Genomic DNA, 19,720 nt, shown 5'->3' with positions numbered 1-19,720 from the left:
CTTGAACGCGTTCTGTATATTTTACTGCAGGCTTTTGTGACTGTGTTCAATATTTGTATGTCTTTCTGAATTTTCTTTGTAGATCCTGGCAAACAATCACTTTTGATAAACAGCCTGCATCTTTTATCAGAATAGTTGGAACTCGCAACACAGCTAACGAGGTAAGGAACTTCTAAAAAACCCTATACATTAATATACCACAGCACAGTTTTTCATATCTTGCAGTGAAATTGATAATGCCTTCTCAAATGTACATACTTCATCTTTTTGCTGAGGCAATCTAGCAAAACACTTGAACAGTGTTATCATCTGTTCCTAGTTTTGACCTTTCCACACTACCATCAAATACTCCTATTGGGTTTGATTTTAAATTAATCTTTATTTTGATGAACAATTAAAATGCCAATTTAGTGCACTAGAGAAAGGTGTATGGTTTCTGATATACTTGAGTTTTATCACCTGTATATTATCTTTTTAATTAATAAAACATAAGAAAAATCTCACTCATAAGAAAATCTTATTTGCGTAAGATTCTCTTATAAGTAATTTTCATATCTGGTAAATCAGTTGACTAATAGTGGCCAAATCAAGAGATTTTTTTCATTTTATACAGAAAAAAATACTTTGTCCTAGCCCATCAAGTGCAATATCATCCCATCTTTGTTTACTTGTGCTTCTCTCTTTTCTAATCATTGTGTATTGTCTCAGATGATTTTACTCTTGACTTCAGTGAAACAATTTACAATATGTGAATTTAAGAGTATATGTAAGTCTTTGTGAGATTAGGATTCTATAGTATGAGATTATAAGAGGCACCAGCAGCTGGTTCCTAAGCACTGGGAGCACTGTCCAATAGCATTGTCTGTGTCCAGTTGTAGTGCAACTCTTGCAGAAAAATGCAGCACCAGGTATCAACATCTCAGCCAACAGCTGGAAAGTAGCTGACCAACCAACAGAACTGGGAATACAAATATTTATTTTGTGTTGCTGAGCGCTGTCTCCCACCACATGCAGTTCAGCCTTAATCAGTGAGTCCTTAGAATCAGAGTCAGAAGCTGCCTATGGGGTAGTACATGTGTGAAGAAGGCTTCTTCCATTACTGATCCATACTGACAGTCTTGTTTCCTCTCATGCCAGTGTTTGTAAATTCCCAACTCTTTGTTAAAAAAGAATGAGGTTCATTGCATAAACTTAGCAAACCAGACTACAGGAAACATTGCTTTCAACTTTGAATTCTTAAAGGCAGCTTTAAGCCCTGAAGAGCAATGGCCTTTTAGGCATCATTCTAATTTCAAATTGGTTACTATTTGCAAGGAATTTAATATCCTGTGTAATTTATATAGAGCGCTGCATAACTAGTGAAGATGAGAATGGATAGAAGTTACAGCTGTTCATGTAGTGTCTCAGTTGAATTATAAGCACATGCTGCTCTTTGTCTTTTCCTTTTTTGTCTTTAAAATCTGCATCCAACACTAATTTGGTTTTTATTTTTTTAAATTATTTCTCCTAAAGCCTGTACAGGAGGAACATTGTCAGTGTGCACATATTACTAGATTACATTTATATATATATGTATTAAATAGAGGGGCTGTAACATTTGGTCATAAATTTTAATTTTCTAAAGAAAGCAGCAAGATATTTTTCGTATTTCCAATTTAAATAGTAACAGTGTAACCAAAGTCTTGGTATTTTCTATAGTCTCAGTAGTCTCTTCAGTAAGAATACAAGCAGTTTCCAGAATTACTTGCCCAGAACTGCTTGTACAGTATGTCAAATCTTTCTCATTTTAAATAAAATATACTAATGGCAGCATGTTCTTATCAAGGAGTATTACTGTAATAGGTACGAAATACTCCTTACTTGTTCTACCAACACATACCTTTGAACTTTGAAACACAATCTGTACATCCCAAAGGGAAGAGTTGATTTTTGGAATTGAAAAGAAATACCATAAAATGTTTCCATTTAATGAATTCTTTAATCTTTTGAACTCATCTTTTCCTTGCCATGTTTTTCAAGTTTTGAAAGACATGATGTTCACAAATTTTTTTACCTGGAGTTTGAATAGTTTTTGGTATAGTAGAACATGATAGAAGTGTAACTTTCTGTTCTCTCAAGCTTACACACATCCTACTTTTATAGAGAAAAGAATTATTTCTCCTTGTCATCATTTATTTGTCAGACAGGTCACCTGATACTTTATGTAAGTTTTCTCTTGTTTTTTCTCTTCAGTATTACTGACCTGGAAAGGACACCTAGTTGCTGATGTGAGAGCTTTATCTTACAAATTACCGCGCCAGTGTATATGCACTTGGCCTTCCTGCTTTGTGTGTCCGACCTCTCTTAAAATACCCATGAGAAGTAGGACACAATGTGGGTCATAGGATGATTCTGAACTGTCATCTTTTTCTTTTGAGAGAAGCACATGCAAGATTGTTTGTTTTAGTGATCCTGTTCTGAAATGCTTAATTTATCTGATACTGGATGAAGCAGCTGGGCTCGACTGTGCTTCTCAGGCTTAGGCTTCTCTCACATGCAGTATTCTTTATAAGCTGAGGTGGCAGAGTAACTGAGAATAATGTTCTAAATTCACAGGCTTGTCAATATGCCACACGTTTTGACCATTAAGAATTTAATATGAAAGAATCGGTAAAAATGAAAGTCACAATTTAAAATTGTGCACTTCTTTCTAGACTAGTACTAGCTAAATTTCAGTGCTATCCACACTATGTTTAAAAAAGCTGTATCACTATGTAAAGTGAGGTTTTAAATGAGAAACATTATTATTATTATGGGATACATTAGACAGAATCTTCTCACTTAAAGACCTCCATCCCATTCTGTGCTGCCTTTCAAAGAAAGCAGCATCTTATGGAGGTGCACTGATGAGAGAATGTTCTTTACTGCGAGGCCTTATCCTGAAAAGTGCAGCTGGAAAAAATTACAGTAGCTGTTACTTTATAAACATGGGAGTGGGATGAGTACAAAGGGGACTTTTCTAGAAGTGTAGCTAAATACAAAAATTGGCTTCTCAAGAACTGTAGCAGATGGAGAGAATTCATGCCAGTATAGGAATTAGTTCAGCTTTAGGAAAAAACAGGAGAAATGCAGAGGAAAACCATTTTGTGCACGTGTGTCTATGTGTGGGTGCGGGTGCAGATTTGTAATCTGTTCATATATATATATATAAAGGCATAGCAGTACATCTTTATGTGAGCAGGAGTGTATATATAGAAATATAAGCATGTATTGCTATGTATCTGCATAAAAACCTTACACTGAGGGGCACAAGAAAGTATAATGGGGATTAAAAAAAAACCAAGCAGTGACTGAAGATTTTTTAAATTTGTTTTATGTATGCTGTCAAAATTCAAATTAGCTAGCTACATCCTCAGAAAAGACCTGGGGCTACTGCAAACATGTCAGTGCAGATGTCTGGTCAATGTTCACTTGAGAAGGGATGGTCAAAAAGAATAATAGGATTTTAGGTTGTATTGAAGAAAATATAGAAAATACAATATTCTGTAGTCTTGTATGAGTATGTAGTATATCCATGTCTTGTTTATGTATTAGATTTTGCCCATATTAACTTAAAAGGGTCTGGGAAAGGGCAGTTAAGATTATAAGAGATTACCTTTGTTTGTGAGAAGAGCTTTAAAGACCTGGTCTACTTGCAAGAAGAATAATAGAAGATGTCATAAAAGTATACAAAATTAAGACAAGATAATAAGTTTAAAATTCAGGATTTAATATTCATCAAGCTTTAGCTTTAAGACTACAATGCATGTAGTAGCAAATTTTAAAGCAGTGTTTGTATTGTGGCAAAGCTGTGCAATTCATAGCAATAAGAAATCATATGGAAAGAAGTTTTGTAACAATTTTAAAGAGTTCCTCCCCCTTCTCCTCCCAGGCTCTTCAAGAACAAGTAGAAGTAAGTAAAGTAGAAAATAAATTGGAAAAAATGCTTAAGCACATGGTCTTCTTACTCTAAGATACAGTCACCTGTACACTAGTCCCAGGTATTGTTTGAATCATCAGAAAATGATCACTGTTTCAAACAGAATATTTCATCTAATGAAGCAGCAGCCACCTTGGACACTCTGAATGCCTTTCTACATACTCCAGGACATGTCTGTAGAGCTGCCACTGTTATTACAGCAGAGGGCAATCTTGAAATAGAATCATGTTGGCAATGATTTAAATTTCATTTCTAGTGTGCATGAACATCCAGCCTTTTAAGGAAGTGATTAGATCATAACATGTGTTTAAGACAATTAATACAATTGTTGTTATTATCCAATAGTATGTAGTAGGTATTTCTGCTACTTGCCAAGAGAAAAATCATTTACAAATATCCCAATCTGCTTTGGAAACATCTTTCTGATTTTTAGTGCCATATGTAAAGGTTGGTATAATTTGAATGCTGCCTCTTGCTCCAGTGCTTTCCCTGTCTAATGTTTATTGCCCATGAGTAAATGTTTTTGACCTCATGTATTTTGTTGGATTACTTTGTCACTGATCTGGCCTGCAGACTTCCATATAGACTTCCACACAGACTTCCACATAGACTTCATCTTACTTTGCTCATGCTTTTGCCAGCATTGAATTGTTTTGCTTTATCTTCGTTTTTTGTTCTCTCCAGGTGTTTCACTGTGTGCATTTTGAGTGCCCAGCACAAAACAGTACCCACAAGGAGGAGAGTAGTAAGGAAGTAGCAACAACAGAAGTGGGGACTGGTGGACAGTAGCTTGTTTCTTGCCCTGTTGGAGCTGCAAGCACCTGGTTCCCTGCATTCCCTTCATGGATCCACCTCGCATTCTCATGTTCACCAACCATAAAGGAGGTTGAAAGGGAGCTTTTGCTGCCCCACTGACATTCTGTGAAATTATTCAGAACCTTCTTGTGCTGGCACCTTTTCTTTTCTTTGTGAATGAAGGGGACCATGTCTGAAAGCTGGAAGTATTGAAATGGAAAAGGCTTTTTCCCAAGGACATGAAGAGACTGTTTCACTCTCCTCGATTTGTTCAAATCAGGCTGGTCTCCAAGGGGGGAGGAAATAGTTCTTCAATTTTCATCAAGTACCCCATTAACACCCTACCTCTAATCTAACCAAGGCAAGGAAAACAGAAGGAAAAAAAGGCAGAGCTACGGTGGAAATCTAAAATTACTCAAGCAGAATGGAAAGCATATGAAATAAGTATTTGTTCCCCACAGGCTTTTATTAGCAAAAAAAAAATGTTTATGGAATACATCAGTCCAGAATATATGTTATTTTTTAAAGTGGTTCTTCACCCATATTCCTTTGTAACTAGTAATTTGTTTCAAAATCGTTTTGATTCTGTATTCCACTTTGTTTCTTATTTTTGGCTATAGCAAATGCTGTACAGTAGATTAAGGAAGTATCAGACGTTTACCTGCTGAGATGCAAATTCTCTCATTCATCAGTGGGATGACAAGAAAAGCATTCATCATATCAACAAACTAATTAATGTATCTATATTAATCTTGACCTTAGTTGACTTTTCAAAGTACAAAATTGTCACTTCCTACATTCAAAAGGAACTTCCTAAATCAAACATCCATCTTGAAGAAAATAGTACTTTTTCACTCCTGAAGATGATTATTTAAATTTTTCCTGCCTAAGACAACTTGCAACAGAACATCAAAAATGTTTGGTTTAGAAAAGTGGAACTCCACCTGGTCACTTACAGGCAGTTGTTCAAATATCAAAAGAAGAATTTGCAGATAAATTACATTTTTCCAAGAAGAGTTTCTTTCCAGTCTGGAGCTAAAAATTCAAAGGCTGTGTATGCATTCACATTTCTCATGATCTTCATAAAATGTGACGCTTTTGCCTGTATTGTAAAAGATCTGGTTCTTACTTTACAGTCACAGAATTCGTTACCCATCCATATGTGTCTGGATTACATTGCCTGCAACTTTGCTTATTCTGTTTTTACACTGATGATGATGTAATCTCTTACTCTCCAGATCTGCATGACTTTTAGGAAGAACTCCATGTTGGTCTTTCAGTATGGGATAAAGAGATTTTGTATGAAGACAAATGCTGATGTAATTGGCAAAATTGATTAGGATGGTTGTTCCTCCACACAAAGTATATTATATTGGAAATGTCAGCTAACCAGTTTTATGAACTTGGAATTTCCTGTGGTGATAAATAACCTTGTCAGAAGAAAACAAAGCTAGTGCAGGATAAATATGGTTTTCCTTTACATAACCATAGTGATAAAATGAGCTATATCAACAGAGCAAATTGTATGTTAATTTATCACACTACTTAATTTGAAATAATTTCCCTGTTGGATACTAGTTGTGCTAAACCCAAGAAGAAATATAATCAGTGGTAGCAATGAATCAGAGGATATTTCAAATAAGAAAAGCATCCCTTTTCTTTCAAATAAAATTGATTAGGCTTTATCAATAATATTATTTTTCATTGCCAAATTACAATTTAGTTCTGACATTTGCATACAGTTCCCTTCCTTCCTACTGCTGTGTTCTGACTTGTGAATGTCTGTTGGTGGAGATGGATGCCCACTGTGCTGTATAGAGTTTGTAATTCATGTGCCACAGCTGCCTTAGACAGTCTGGAGTACTGAGGCAGGATACTGCTTGTGCCAGGCACCTCCCAGTCTGCAGGGCTGGTTACCTCATGGCTTAACAGCCTCTGGAGCATGAAAGAATTGAGACCAGCTACTGAGGATACCACTCTCTTGTTTATGTATAAGTCCAAACTGTTGGAATTTTTTTCCCTTTAAATATCAAAGCAGAAGACTTTTCCAGTTGCAATTCATGCTGGAACTACTGAGATGGCTGAGGCATTTCTTGCTTTTCATAGATAAGTCCTTGCATGGCAGTGGTGGCATTTCTTTGCAGTTTCATCAAACAATTCTGCTTTTCTCAAATTGTGGATAAGCAAAGGGCATAACCTCTTAGCTGTTAGCTTTTAGTAGCCACCATTGTAGAGAATGTTAAAAAAAACCTAAAATCAAAAAAGGTTCTGCCATCTGTTCTGAGTCTAGGCTGTCACAGAAAGAATGGTATTTTTCCATTTGTAATCCTTGACATGCAGTTAATTTTTATGATACAAATAAGCCTTGTAGACTATAACCTACAGAACGTTTTTTGATCTTGTCCTGTAACTCACTATGGAACAGAAATGTCTCTTTATTTCCCATGACATTCATTCTCTGCCAAGAATCTGGATGAACATATCCTGGTATCTGATATTCCCAAAGCGAAAACTCTGAGGTCCTATAGACCCTTCAGTTTCCCACCCCCATAAATCAATAAAAAGAAAAAAAACAAGTTTGAATTGTCCCTTCATGCAGGTGAATAGCAATTTTTAGTATTAGACTTCTTCTCTGTGACAATGGCCTTTCTCAGAGTCTTTATTTAGTATTGCTCTGAGAACCTGTCATCAAGGTGAGCCCACTGAGCTCCCAGGCTTTTAAGGCAAGCCCTGCTGCAAGCCCTTCACACTTTCAACCTTTACCCTCTTTATTTAAAGAAATAAAGTTTACAGAGAGCTGAACTATGCTGGGTCTTCTAATATTGCCCACCAACAAACACCCCTAAAACCTGTATTGCCTAGAAGAGGTCTCTTGTCTTAAACATTGTGGCAGCAATGTATTAGTAGTGATAAAGGAAGATACAACACACAACTGATTTGTGGTTTTGTGTGAATGTTCTCATTCTTTCTAATTACTGTCTGTGTTTATGGACGCCCAGTTTCAGATATATTTGCTGTATATTCCTCTGAAGTTTTTTTTCCTTTTTTATCTTTTCCTTCCAGTGAAAGTAAGTTGTGCTGTTAACAGCTTAGTATTAGGGTTTATCAGAGTGATGAAATACTGTAATTATTCAGAACTGTGTAATCAGTCATATTCTATTTACAACAGGGTTAGAGCAGAACTGACCAGGTACTCATTGCTTTCTTATCAGAAACTACAAAATAGACCTGTTGTTAGAGTTCTGCATAATGGAAATAACTGAACTGACACTATGGCATCATTGATTCTATTTGGTACTTCAGGATCTTTAAATTCCCCAGGCCTCCTTTTCTCAGTTTTACTTCCATAGGTTGAATTGAGGCTTAGACTTAACTCCTGTGGAGCTCAACAAAGGTCTTACTAAAATCTTTTTATTTAGTTAACTTTTTCCAAAAGAAGATAAAAGGGTTTTTATTCACAGAATGCAAGGGAAAATAATTATCTGAGAAAATTAATTTTTGAAGTGAGCAAACATTGTGCAGCTTACCATTTTTCAAGATGCTTTTCAAGCCATTTCCAATCAGCTTTAAAACAAGTTCAAATGGCTGTTAAATGGAATTACAATGACAGAAGTTAACCCAAGTCTAATTTAAAAGACAGTACAGAGGAGAAATCATTAATTTTGTTAGAGTAAGAGCTCTTCTTCATTGCAGTTTCCTTCTTTCAGAGCTCCATTTTTTTCTTTTCTCCATGAAAATCAGTTTTTCTTATTTATTATGACAACTCATGTAAAAGCTCAGTGCTTTCTCAGCATTGCTGAAAAATTCAGTTTAATGCATCTTCATCTTTACTAATGACAACTTTAGAGAATTTTCAGTTGAGTACCTGACTTGATGAGAGTTGGTTTCCATGAAAGAAAAGAAAAGAAGTCTGTAATTGTTTCAGTCTAATTAAATTTTCAGTACAAAAATTAGAAGACAAAGTTAATGCCATTCTTGTCTGATTGTTGTGTCATCGTAGTTCTGGTTATAAAGTGATGCCCACTCAGAGACACTTAATAAGGGATTAGAACTTAGATTTGATTTCACATGCTTTAGATTGCATTTCTCTATGAAGATATTAATTGGCTTATATTTTGACAGGGGTTAGTGTACTGTCAAATAAACAAGTGAATGTGTTGGTAATTTTGTTGTTGTGGCTAGAGTAGTAAACAAATGATTAGAGCCTGTAAGAGTTAATGTATCCAAGAGTAAACGTTTAGGCTTGTGCCTCATTATATCAGTTGCCAGAGGACTAAACCATGCTTCAGAAATAATTGTAGATCCCAGAGGATGCTTGAGGCCTGGTTTCCATCCCCATCTCTCAGTTAATGGTTCTATTTAGGTTAGAATTGTTAGCTCTCTCTGAACTGGTTATTGTTGTTGTTGTCAGTTGTACTACTTAACTCATATATATATATATATACATATATATATATGTAGAAGCTCCACAAAGCTCTGTTCAGGATACAGAGGTAAAGGTCCGGGGTCAAGTTTTAGGAGTGCCTAAATATTCACACACACACACACATATATATATATGCATTAAGTTGAGGTGGTAGCTAATTTAGTTTGAATTTAGAACAGGTTCTAAAGCTCCAAAATGAAAAAAAAAGAAAGATAAAAAAAATCTGTCCAGGCAGGTGCGAAATGCTGCTGTTGTGGTATGGCAGGATGCTGGTTGCTTTAAAGGTGCAAATGACTAAAAAAGGTACAGCGAGCCAGTCCAAAGCTTTTGTCCAGTTGTTAAATATTGGCACCTTGGCTGTAGTGAGGTGTAGACAATATAAAGCAAGTTAAGTGCTCATCTCAAAGATGGATGCAGTTCAAAGAACACAGATATTCCTCCTAGCTACCTTGTCTGCCGTGGCTTGCAGTGTTTACAGAGTGAACCTTCATATGACTTTCGTTACCTGCTCAAAAAAACCCTGCGGTCTTTTTGGCCCTTCCCAAGCTTTCATTGCAAAGCTTTGGCTGAGGTAATGACAAAGTCCTACTCACATTCCATGGTGGAATCTGGGTCTGTGTTTAAACGCTTACAAGAAAAGTTTTAAAATCACTCTGCAAACTTTTTTAAGATAAAGCCCAAATTAAAAAGTGCAGCATAGTATGAGGAAACTACAGTTATCTGTCATATGCCAATGTACTGACTTTCTGTGCAACCACATACCAGTTTTATCACACTGCATGTGTTTGATTACTATGGTATGTCCAAATGGTGGGAGTGAAGAATGATCTTTGTACACCCATGGCATTACACATTTTCACACAGCCAGTCATTAGAGAAGTACATCTCACACTGTTCCTTGCAGCCTCATACAATAATACAGCTCAGTGTTCTGAAAAAATGGTACTTGATCTCTAACATGAACGTAATGGAATTGAAGTTCAGATTACTAAAAATTTGAATGAGTGGTGGCATCACCCTGCACAGGTGTAAACATGCCTCTCCAGTGCCTCCTACTACTTTAGGCCCTGGGCTATCACTGCACTATTGGTAAAATGAACTTTTACTCATCCTTTTTGTACTTATCATCTTGGCACATGTATTCTCTGTGTGGCTGCTCAGTTAAAACAATTGTTTTCAGAATTATCATCTGACTCCTGAAAACTGGCAGATATACATCAGTAACTTCAGTCAATTATATTAAGTAGTCTGAGGAATTTACAAAATTAATCTATATGGTCTTTTACACCAAATCTGTGTCCAAAAGGTACCAGCTGAGTCCTGAAATATCAAGTGAGTTGGACAGTATTACTGCTCAGATGAGCGTTTGATATGCTGTGTAGTCCAAGTGAATAGTAGTTATCACAGCTGCTTTCTGGAGAGGAATCAGGGAATCAGAGAATGACAGGGCTGGAAGGGACCTCAAAGATCATTGAGTTCTCACCTCCCTGCCATGACAGAGACACATTTCACTAGACCAGGTTGCTCAGAGCCCCATCCAAGCTGGTCTTGAACGCTTCCAGGGATGGGCATCCACAACATCTCTGGGCAACCTGTTCCAGTGCCTCACCACCCTTACAGTAAAGAATTTCTTCCTAATACCTCATCTGAACCTACTCTCTGTCAGTTTGAAGCCATTCCCCCTTGTCCTGCCACTACATGTTGTTGTAAAATGTCCCTCTCCATTTCTTGTAGGCTCCCTTTAAGTACTGGAAGGCCACAGTCAGGTCATCCCAAAGCCTTCCCTTTTGCAGGCTGAACAACCTCGATTCCGCCTTTCCTTCATTCATGTAATTTTTGGTCTCTGTCCCCTGTCTGTTGTCACTGTACTCCTGAGCTATAGTCACTAGGTGGTGAGACTTGTGCTTAATACCTAGAATCCAATAAATGTGTTTAACCACAGATGTTAAGAAATTTTTGTCTTTACACAAAACTATTAGCTTGTGCTTTTGAAACATGGTCAGGCCATACAGAATTGGCTTTTGGGCATCCTCTGTAGCCGTCTGTTGGGTTTTTGAGTTACCTTCAGTTGCTAAAAGATGGTAAGATTCCTCACAGGAATTTCTCATAGAGATTTGTCATGCTGAGAAATGGCTTTTGAAGCAAACATGGCAGGTTCACTGCTGGAGAAAAGAGGCAGGTTTCTTTTGCTTCTACATGCCAGGATCCTGTTTGGGTTATTCTCTAAGTTTGGTTTTGCTATTTTTAATAAAAAGGGTGTCAGTGTTGTGGGATTTGGATCTGTTTCAGGAATCATGTCACTTATTCATTTTGAGAGGTAAATACATAAATGAATGTTTTTATGCAATAATACAAAGCTCATGAGGCTTGGATGATTAGAATAGAAATATCACTTAAAGCAGGAGCTGGAGTTGGAAGGAGAAGTTTGGGGGAAAGACTGGTATGGAGTTACATGGTTGCATCTGTGCATTTATAGCGATGGAAATATATGTGTTATGCAAGTTGAAGTGACTATTTGCAAAGATGTGTTTCTATATGGGCTTTTTTTTGTTAAATTACGGAATTCTGTTAAGGAATCTATCACTCATCTGAATATGAGTGCCAAAAGAGAACATAGGAAGTGAAACTTTGGTAGTTTTTTATGGAAAGAGCAACACAAAGATACAGTTCTTATGGCCTGAGCTAGTTCTGTTTGTCTCCTATCTTCCCAGCTCTTACTTTTTCCTGCATGCTTTCCCCAACTTGCTTGTTCCTCCTTCTCCTCTCTATGCAGCATCATATCACTGTTGCTGGGGTGTTCCCTGTAACTTTCCTCTGTATTGTGATGTATTAAGGAATTATAAAAAATTATTTATTTTTACCTCTTTGTCATACACTGAGTAAAATATCATTGTCCCCTTTCATTCACATCAGACTCTAGAGGCAACTACCACTAGCCTGTCAAGTCCTAGTGAGCAACATTTGAATTTGGCTGTCTATGGATGTGTGAAATACTAGTCCTTTTGCACCTTGTACTTCCATGATCTGTTTACAACCTGTTACCCTTAAGAGGAAAATCAGTAAGAAGTTTACTGTTGACTTAGGAAGTAGGTCAGGTTTTATGCTGGCTTATGTAACTTAAGTTTAAATATAAACTAAAATATTTCCTTCTCACCATGATACAGCAGATACGTGCTCAATTTGCTAGTTGGGCATTGTCCAAGGCATTAATTGTATGTGAGTGTTCTTTTCTAAGTAAACTGCATCATCAAGAGTGAATCTTGAAAGAATTCATAACTTTTCAGTGTCCCTCTGTGAAGGTATTTCAGCTGTCCAGGGATCCAAACACCCCACTGAGCACATGGACTCATTTTGGGAAGTACAGTGTTACTTCACAATTTGGACACCATGTCTGTTAACCTTGTCCAGTCTCTTGTAAAGTGTTCTTTCCTTTTTGCTTTGCTCAGTTTCACTATTGTCTCTGATTTTCTTTTTTAAGTGAATGTTAATGTTCAGAGCCAGGCTAAACAGAAGTTTATGTTTTAGTGAACTTTTTCACTCATTCTCTGTTAGCAGCTCCTCTTTCTTGACAGACAGTAATTTAAATCCCTTTTACACTATGTTAACCTCCCCTTCTCTGTAGCAATTATAATGGTATCTCGAAATTTTTGTGCATTAAATCCCTTTCCTTCTTTCTTATAGAGTGGTTCTAAACTACCTCAGACTTTGTTGTGAACAGGTACGAGTTTCAGCTACAGTTTTTAGACTTTATCATAGTCTTTGAATGTTCTTTAAGTGCATGTGTGTGTAGCAAAATCGGCCTGCCAGACCCTGATTTCATTTTCAGGAATACTGTCCCAGGTGAGACATGTAGTTGGGATAAATTCCCAGCCACACCTGTTCAGGCTCTCGCTGATACCTCTTTCAAGAAAAGCTTTTCAGGAGTGCAGCTTCTGGCACGGGAAGTGCTTCAACTTTCTCTTTGAAGGGACATGATGCTCCTGCACTGGACAGCTTCCACCTCTCCATTATTGTGACAAGGTCAGAAAACAGCATCATCAGGCCTCCATTCCTGGCTGCAGGATCTGTGCTATTGCACTGGACTGTGCTCATCCTATGAGAATAAACCCCACGTGGTGTGTTCTGATGACCTTGCTGACATTTTACTGTCATTTTATACTCCAGCAAATATGCATTACCAACCCATCGGGCTAGTTAAGGTTTCAGGTAAAATGGTGGTTTCAGATTGTGCTGCAGTGATCCAGTTGATAACTTTGGGAATTGTCTGGTTTTGTAAGTTATCCATTGAACAACCCAGCAAACCTTGTTAGTACTGATTTCCTTTTCACCAGCAGACATGCACATCATCAAACAAGCATTTTGTAACATGGAATTTTCAATGAGCATCCAGAAAAAGAAGCATCCCAATTATTTCTTAGTAGCAATGTGTGTATTTGTAAGGAAAGTTTTAGAATTATTAAACTGCTGTAAGCTATTTTGTGCATGCGCTGGCTTTGTATTAACAGTTTGTATTAACAGCTGATAAGCAGAGGGCTGTGGCAAACAAGGAAGGCTGGCTGTGGATTTTACAGTTTCAAAGAGCAGCGGAGTGCCAGAGTGGATGCAGGACCAGACAATGCTCAAAGCAAATCATAAAGTGAAACTGTTGTGCTTTGTATTTATTTCTTTGGGGATTCTTCTTCAAAGTATTTAACTTCACAGGAAAATATAGAGTATATTTAAAATAGTAATAACTAGAAGTACACCTTTTCAAGAATGAGAGAGGTGTGATTTGAAAAATAAAGTGATCTTTTGTGCTTAACTGCTTGTCTGTAGTTTTATTATCATAATGTTAGAACCTGTCTGATGCTGCTCATATATATATGCATGTGTGAATAGAAAACTCTGGGCAGAACTGTATTGATTTCTCATCACAGCAAGGAAGTCAATAACCTCATGATTGATACATTAACTCATAATGGCACAGTCTTAATATCAACAGAGGAAATGCTGGTGATTTTCATAGTGATTTTCAGTCCAGTGGGCATCCATGAAGCTACTGCAAATGTTTGGACCAACAGCTGCTGGGTGTTGCTACCAGGATGTGCTGCTACACTCTCTGTATGAAGTGTATGAATGAGGATTTCACTTAATTTCACAAAAATGTGGGCAAATATTGTGAGACTTGGGATTCTGTTTTCAAAAAAAAAAAAAAAAAAAGCTTAATTTTTTTCAGAGGTTTGTAGCTGACAAACCCCTTGATTTCCATCAGACTACCGTGAAAGGTGGGAGTGATGAGTGTTTGATTCATGAATATTAGACCTTTATCTTCCTGGCTTTTCAGCCTCACTTATTAAACAGAATTTCTGTAAGCCTTGCCTGGATTTCAGAACTTCATGCCCTAAAACAGTGACTGTTCTCCAGTAACAATGCTACAGTCCTCTATCATATCATCTTTTAAACATTTGTAACTGTGTCATGCTATTTCCTTCATAAAAGTACATAACCTTTGTTACCTAGAAAGTAGAGAGGTCAAACTCAAAAAAAGATGATACTAAGTTGTAAGATCAAGCTGAGGTACCACAGCAAACCATACAACGCCATAATGTCATTAAATCAAATTTCTTTTGTGTCTTGATTAGTCATACAGTAGTAAATATGGCTGACAGTTATTATTAGATTTTGAGAATAAAAATGAGCTTTTTAAGTGTCAGATCCTCCTGTTCATTTTAAAAAGCAGATGTGTAGATTCTGAAGCACAAGCTTCAGAATGCCATAAATTGTGACACGTGGAAATACTGAGGTAAAAAGCCTTACTTTAGAAATGATGTGTGCATAATAGGGTACAGGCTGAAAGTAAGCCAGAAAGTGGTATAATCCAGGCAGTGAGAAGAAGCTCACACTGGAGCCATCTGCATTCCCATGCCATGTGTTTCAAAGTTAAAAAGAGAGTCAATGATTTTTGCTGTCTTCACAAATCAGAGGCCTCTTGAGGCCTTTGGGAAATTTTCATTGCAGCCCTCAGCAACATTTTGATTGTGTTCAAGATAATGCCGTTTGTACTGAGTGCTGGATCTATTAGACTAGAATAAAAAACACAGTAAAGCATAGAGAGGAGGAAAAAGTTGGATGAGAACAAAACTAAGAATAAAGATTCTTTCTCCTTGCTCTGGTAGGGGTCCAGTTTATCTTTGTGCTTAGGCTTGAGCAGGGAGGGCTCATGAAGGGAGTGCAGACTGAAGTGGAAATACAGCTGCCTTTCCAAGCAGTAGTGGAGTGCAGTCAGCACTGTCACTGCTACAGCCTGAGGATTTATTTCAAAGTTGTTTCTAATTGTAAGTGATGGGCTTGCTTGTTAACGAGCAGTGGCATTGAAGCTTGAAACACCATGACACATCATTTGAGTATGAGCTGGAAAGACCAGATACAGATCAAATCACAATCATTTTATCTTTACAGTACAAAGCAAAATGCACATAAACAGGACATTTTTGTTGCTTATTCATTTTGTATTTTACCCTCTATTAACTGCTGCTTAAATATCCTTGTAGGCTGTGTTAATTAAATTAAACATCCTGGAAAGTGGGCAATGGTTGCCTTATAGCTCAAGGCAAAAAAGAAACAATCATATAAAATCTTATTTGAGTCCCTGTATTTCCGTGCTTTGCCATTCTCTTCTCTTTTTCTCATCCAATAATGTGCTGACCTTCTGCAGTTGGAAAAATGTGTGGGTTTTGCCTTAAAAGCAAGAAATGAGGTATAGAGATAAAAGCATATATCCCATTTAATAGGAGTAGAGGCATCACAAAAATACCCCTTGTTGCAGCTGAGTCATTGGGAAGTGCCTGGTCTATGCAGTGCCAACTTTAGTCCTGTTTATAGATGACTGTTCTTTGTTGTCTGCTTCTTAAGGTGGTAAACATGAACTTAGAGGTTGATGTTTAAATTGCTAATTATTTTTCCTTGAAGACTGCATGTCTCGGGGAGAAACTGAAATATTCACAAATCTTCACCCCCCTCAGCAACAAACTGTCTGATTGCACAGGAACCCTTCTGGCTTGCAGAGAGGGCCAGGGCTGATTGTTCTGGATGTGTTCATGGAAACACATCTGTAGCTCTGTTTGATCAAACACCTCCCTGTGTTGTTTGGATGTGAATGTTCACAGCATGTGTATAAGGGAGATCGTGGTATTCTTAGCGCTGAAATACCACCATCTCTGGAATAAAATCGAGTTGGCAAGAAGGAGGTATTTTTATAATATAAAAGGTATATTTAGTTTTCTATCATCTGGACATTATTTTTTGTGAGGGGACATTCTACACAAGAACAACAGTTGCCTATGACAACTGAGTTTCTTTTTGGAAACCTAATATACCCAGTAGATCACTGGTATCCTTGTGTTCATTGACTCCTTTAAGGCACTAAATGTATTTGTGAGTTAATTATATCCTCTACAAAAACCATCCTGACTGTGCCCATTGTGTGTCTGTTGGGGAGGAAATGAAGATGGCCCACCCTGCTGTGCGCTGTGCAATAGCTTTTACATTTCCACATCTGCCAGGTCATATGTATGCTTTTACCTGAGACTTGCTGGTCAGTCCCCAGTTTCATTCATAGTCCTTCACTCACACTCATGGTGTGGTTTTTAAAAGACACAAGCCGCTGCTCGCCACCTGCATGTGCTGTGTGTAGGTGATGAACCTGCCCTAGCCAGGGAAGGACAGCTACAGAATAGCCAAGGGCTTTGGTCATCTTCAGAATCTCAGAATCAATTAGATGGGAAAAGACCTCTCAGATCAATGACTCCAGTCTTTGACTGAACACCACCTTGTCAAATAGATTATGGCATTAATTGCCATTTCCAGTCATTTCTCGAACATCTTCAGGGATGGTGACTCCACCACCTCTGAGTTGTCCATTTCAATGTCTAATCACCCTTCCTGTGGAGAAATTCCTCCTGATGTCCAGCCGGAACCTGTCCTGGCACAGCCTGAGGCTGTGTCCTCTTGTCCCATCGCTGGTTGCCTGGGAGAAGAGGCCGATCCCCACCTGGCTGCAGCCTCCTTTCAGAGAGTTGTAGAGAGCAATAAGGTCACCCCTGAGCCTCCTGTCCTCCTGGCTAAAATCCTCATGGAGATGTAACTGCTCTCCAGTGCATCCTCCCTGATCTACCCTTAGCTACTGCTTTGGGTACTCTCAAATAGTTTGATCTACTGCCTGGAGCTCATGCATGGGCAAGAGCAGAGACTGAGACACAGCTGTGCTTGTTTAATACCAAGACCTCTTTACCTTGTAGGTGATGCCTGCTCGCACATATTTCTGCACATCTGATGTATGCAAATGGCCACAAGCAAATGAGCTGTGCTCATGCACACGCTTTGCTAAGGAGAGATCCCAAATTCGATACAGAGAATTTGTGAGCTTTGAAAATATGAGCTGGTGTATCCTTAGGTAGTAAGCTTTGTTACAGGTTCCAAGATTGCTGCTTAAAAACCATGTGAAAGTGATTCTAGCAACAATTACTCCTAATTGCCCTTGCCTTGGAGATGCATGAGACCAAGTCTGAGCTCTATTCAGAGGTACTTACTTTTTGATAAATAGTCATTTTGCAGCTTGATTTAATGGTTTCATTAGGCACAATGTGTACGAAGACATCATGCACAAACAAATGTAGTTGCATATATCAATGAAGGGCATGGTAAGAGTATTAGAAATTTGCTTAAGGCACAGCTGAGGCTGTGTGGTGGAGTTCTGTAAGTGCATTCTGTTTACAAGGCAAATTACTATCAATCCATCATTGCAATGTGTTAAACTGATGCCACTATAAGGATCTGAAGAGGTCTTGCTTTCCAACAGTCTAATGAAATGAACGCTTACAATGTGTATTTTAAGAAAGGAGAATATGGTAGAAATAGATCTATTTCTGTCAGGTGTGTTCTTTATGCTGAATGCTCTGTGCTAAACTTCTGCATAAATATCCTTGTTGTTTTAATTCAGGTGTGACATTATCACATTTTGTTATCAGCTGCTGGGTGAAAAGATATTTTTGCCAAGGTGCTGACATAGTATGGTTTTATTGCTACTTACACTACTCCGACTTCAGTAGCACATGATGGAGGTGATGCTTTATTTTATAGACATATTTCTAAACTAAAGTTTCACTATTAATAAACAGATAAATGGGGGTTTATTAATATAAATGGAATATATGTCACAATGATCCTTTAGCCATGTTCTAAGCTATATAGTGTTAGTAGAAGTTTGCTGCCAATATATAAACTTACATTAGTTATATTTTGATTTATCTGGTTATTAATGATAATACCAGATGGAAATGGCTACCTTTGGAAGTGAATGGAATAAGGAAAGGAATTACCTGTGCTTTTGATGCTGTCATAGTATTGTCTTGATTAAAACCTAGTAGGGGGATAAAAAAGCACAGCTTTGCAATTGAGGCTGTTAGAAGAAATGCAGTTTTCAGCAAAAACACAGGAGATAACAGCAGGGGTGTACAAATATTCCCAGTCAACAGCTTTCCAGTTGATGTGTACAGTTAGCTCTTTTTGCATATGTTTAATGGTCCTGCTCGCTTGTCCTGCTCCCAGCAGCTTTCATCCTTTTGTAACTCCAGCGTGGAGGGCTTTCTGCCAGTGACAGTTCTGTTCCCCATCTCCCAAGTTCAATCTACTGAAAGGGCAATAAAGCATATCATTACTACACAGACATTTTCTTTGTCCATGTTCTCATACAGGCTTGGTGCAAAGGTTTATTTAAATGGTGGGAAATGCCAGTAGCTCCTTTGTCAAAAGCATCGCTCCCCAGCTGCAGACCTGGGGAAGTATTTGGGCAGAGAACACTGAATACAGGGTTAGTACTTTTAAAGTCTTAAAAACTAACTGGGGGAAGTTTGGGCATGATTGTGATTTCGTATTAGCCCCTGATTAGAACAGCCAGCAAGCTTCAGTATTCTTTCTACTTTTCTGGAAGTAGGAGCAATAGTATAAGCATACATATGTTATCCTGCATATTTTATGAGATCTGAATTCCCCATTAAACTGACCTTTCTTTTTGTTTCAAACTCAACTAGGCCCCATGACATCCAGCAAGAAATCCTGTAATTTTCTAGCATTTGCCAGATTCAGGTTTGACTGATGGTGTGTTTAAGAACTTCCACTGTCACTCGCACTGGCACACAGCTGTTTGGGGTTGTTTGGGGCTTCTAGGACACAACCGGGGTGAATAAAACATCAGCTCAAAGAGAATGCTGTTTTCCCTTCATGTCATTGTTAATACTGGCAGCCTCAGAAACACAAGCCACAAGTTTACTAATACTCCAGGGCATTTTCTTTCTTGTTTTCCAAGCATTAACTCTGAACTGCTCCCAGTGGTAGCTGCTTAGGGAAATGACTGTCCCAATAACTTAAATGCTACGATTTCTAAGCTTAACTGTTACACATTTCAGATATTCTCTCAGTGGGATAAGAAAACAGGAAGGCAGCTTATTATTCACCTTCAGAAAATGATCCTCTAGCCAGATTTATGTATATGAAGCAGCTCATCA

At 37.8% G+C, this 19,720-nt stretch overlaps 1 protein-coding gene across 1 annotated transcript in view; it reads left to right on the top strand.

Moving 5' to 3' along the window:
• Positions 1-13,980, top strand: part of BTBD9 (BTB domain containing 9) — a 118,219-nt gene extending 104,239 nt beyond the window's left edge. Inside the window, exons 11-12 of the mRNA XM_032102731.1 lie at positions 83-161; positions 4,643-13,980. Coding sequence (XP_031958622.1) covers positions 83-161; positions 4,643-4,747 — 184 coding nt within the window. The 3' untranslated portion in view covers positions 4,748-13,980. The remainder of the gene's footprint in view (positions 1-82; positions 162-4,642) is intronic.
• Positions 13,981-19,720: the final 5,740 nt, after the last annotated feature.

The sequence above is a fragment of the Corvus moneduloides genome, chromosome 3 (genome assembly GCF_009650955.1).
Source record: "Corvus moneduloides isolate bCorMon1 chromosome 3, bCorMon1.pri, whole genome shotgun sequence".
NCBI lineage: Eukaryota > Metazoa > Chordata > Aves > Passeriformes > Corvidae > Corvus > Corvus moneduloides.
This window is presented reverse-complemented; position numbering and strand designations above follow the sequence as displayed.